This window comes from Plasmodium gaboni (assembly GCF_001602025.1).
Source record: "Plasmodium gaboni strain SY75 chromosome Unknown, whole genome shotgun sequence".
Taxonomy (NCBI): Eukaryota; Apicomplexa; class Aconoidasida; order Haemosporida; family Plasmodiidae; genus Plasmodium; species Plasmodium gaboni.
The window spans coordinates 1-1,477 of NW_017385356.1; the positions used below are offsets into that span (position 1 = coordinate 1).

Sequence of the window (1,477 nt, forward strand, 5' to 3'; positions counted from 1 at the left end):
AAAAAAAAAAAAAAAAAAAAAAAAAAATGAGAAATATATTTTAATAAGAGTTTTCCTTTTTTCCTCCTAAGAATGCACATGTTAATATATTTCTTATAATCTTTAAATGTAATATTACATATGAGATCTAAAAATAATAAATGAACAAGGCCAAAAATAAACACATAAATGAATAATAAATAAATACATAAATATATATATATATATATATATATATATATTTTTAAGAATAATAACAAATGGAAGATGAATTAATTAATAAAGTGAAAAATATTTCACTTAATAAAGAAAATAAAAATGTGTATGATGAGAAGAGAAGCTTGAAAAAGAAAATCAGAGATCTTGAAAATATGATAAATACTAAAATTATGGATTTACAAACAGAATTATATAAGTCTAAAGAAAAAGAAAAAGTTAATGACTATGATTTTAGTGATATATTAAAAGAATTTAAAGATGATGTAAAAAAAAAAATAGATGAAATAAATGACATGATTGAAAAGAAAATAGAAGAACAAAATGTAAAACATACGAAATTATTTAATATGTTGATATCTTTAAAAAATGAAAACTCATCAATAAATAAATCTATATCTTTATTGAATGAAAAAATACATATGATACAAGAAGATATTGGCGATTAATGAGGAATAAGAAAAAAATAAAAAAATAAAAAAATAAAAAAAAATAAAAATAAATACATATAAATATATAATATTAACAATTGTTTTATGCTTTATGCTTTATACATTATATATTTTATTTTAACCTTTATTTGTTATATCTTATGGTCATTTTTGATTGTTTACTTTTATATATATATAATATGTATTCTTTTTATTTTTTTTTTTTTTTTTTTGAAGATTATACATATATATATATATATTAAAAAGGAGATGGAAAAAAAAAAAAAATGTTTATAATATAACAATATAATGACAACTATGAATATGTCATATGAATTACAAAAAATATATCTGTTAAACGGGGAATGCACAGTCATACAATGAATAAAAATACTATTTCTTGATCATATAAAAACAAAAAGGATACCAATAAAAAATGTATACAAATGTGTATTTTTATGTATTTATATAATATATATATATATATATATATATTATTTATTTTTATAATTTTTTTTTTTTTTTGATTATATTATTATTGCGCAAACGTGCATACAAAATGTAAATAATATATATATTATATTTTACTACACATATATTTATATATAATTAAATGAAAGGCTAAAACTTGTATTTTAATTAAATAAAAAAAGTAAAAATAAAAAATATAAGAATGGTAATATGTATAAATATAAATATCTATTTCTTTTTTTAATAAAAGAAAAGATAATGATCTTTCTTACATATTAATTTGTAAAAGGATGAAATTTTATTCTTAATTTTTTTTTTTTTTTTTTTTTTTTTTACTATTCTTATTTTATCATATTATTTTGTTCTGTTTTGTTTTGTTT

General features: G+C 15.6%; 1 protein-coding gene across 1 annotated transcript; it reads left to right on the top strand.

The window, feature by feature from the left end:
* Positions 1 to 239: 239 nt before the first annotated feature.
* PGSY75_0018400 (hypothetical protein) lies at positions 240 to 644 on the top strand (the record flags this gene model as incomplete). The annotated part of the gene is made up of 1 exon (XM_018783328.1): positions 240 to 644. The coding sequence occupies one exon, from the start codon at positions 240 to 242 to the stop codon at positions 642 to 644; it is 405 nt and encodes a 134-aa protein (XP_018638895.1).
* Between the last annotated feature and the right edge of the window lie 833 nt (positions 645 to 1,477).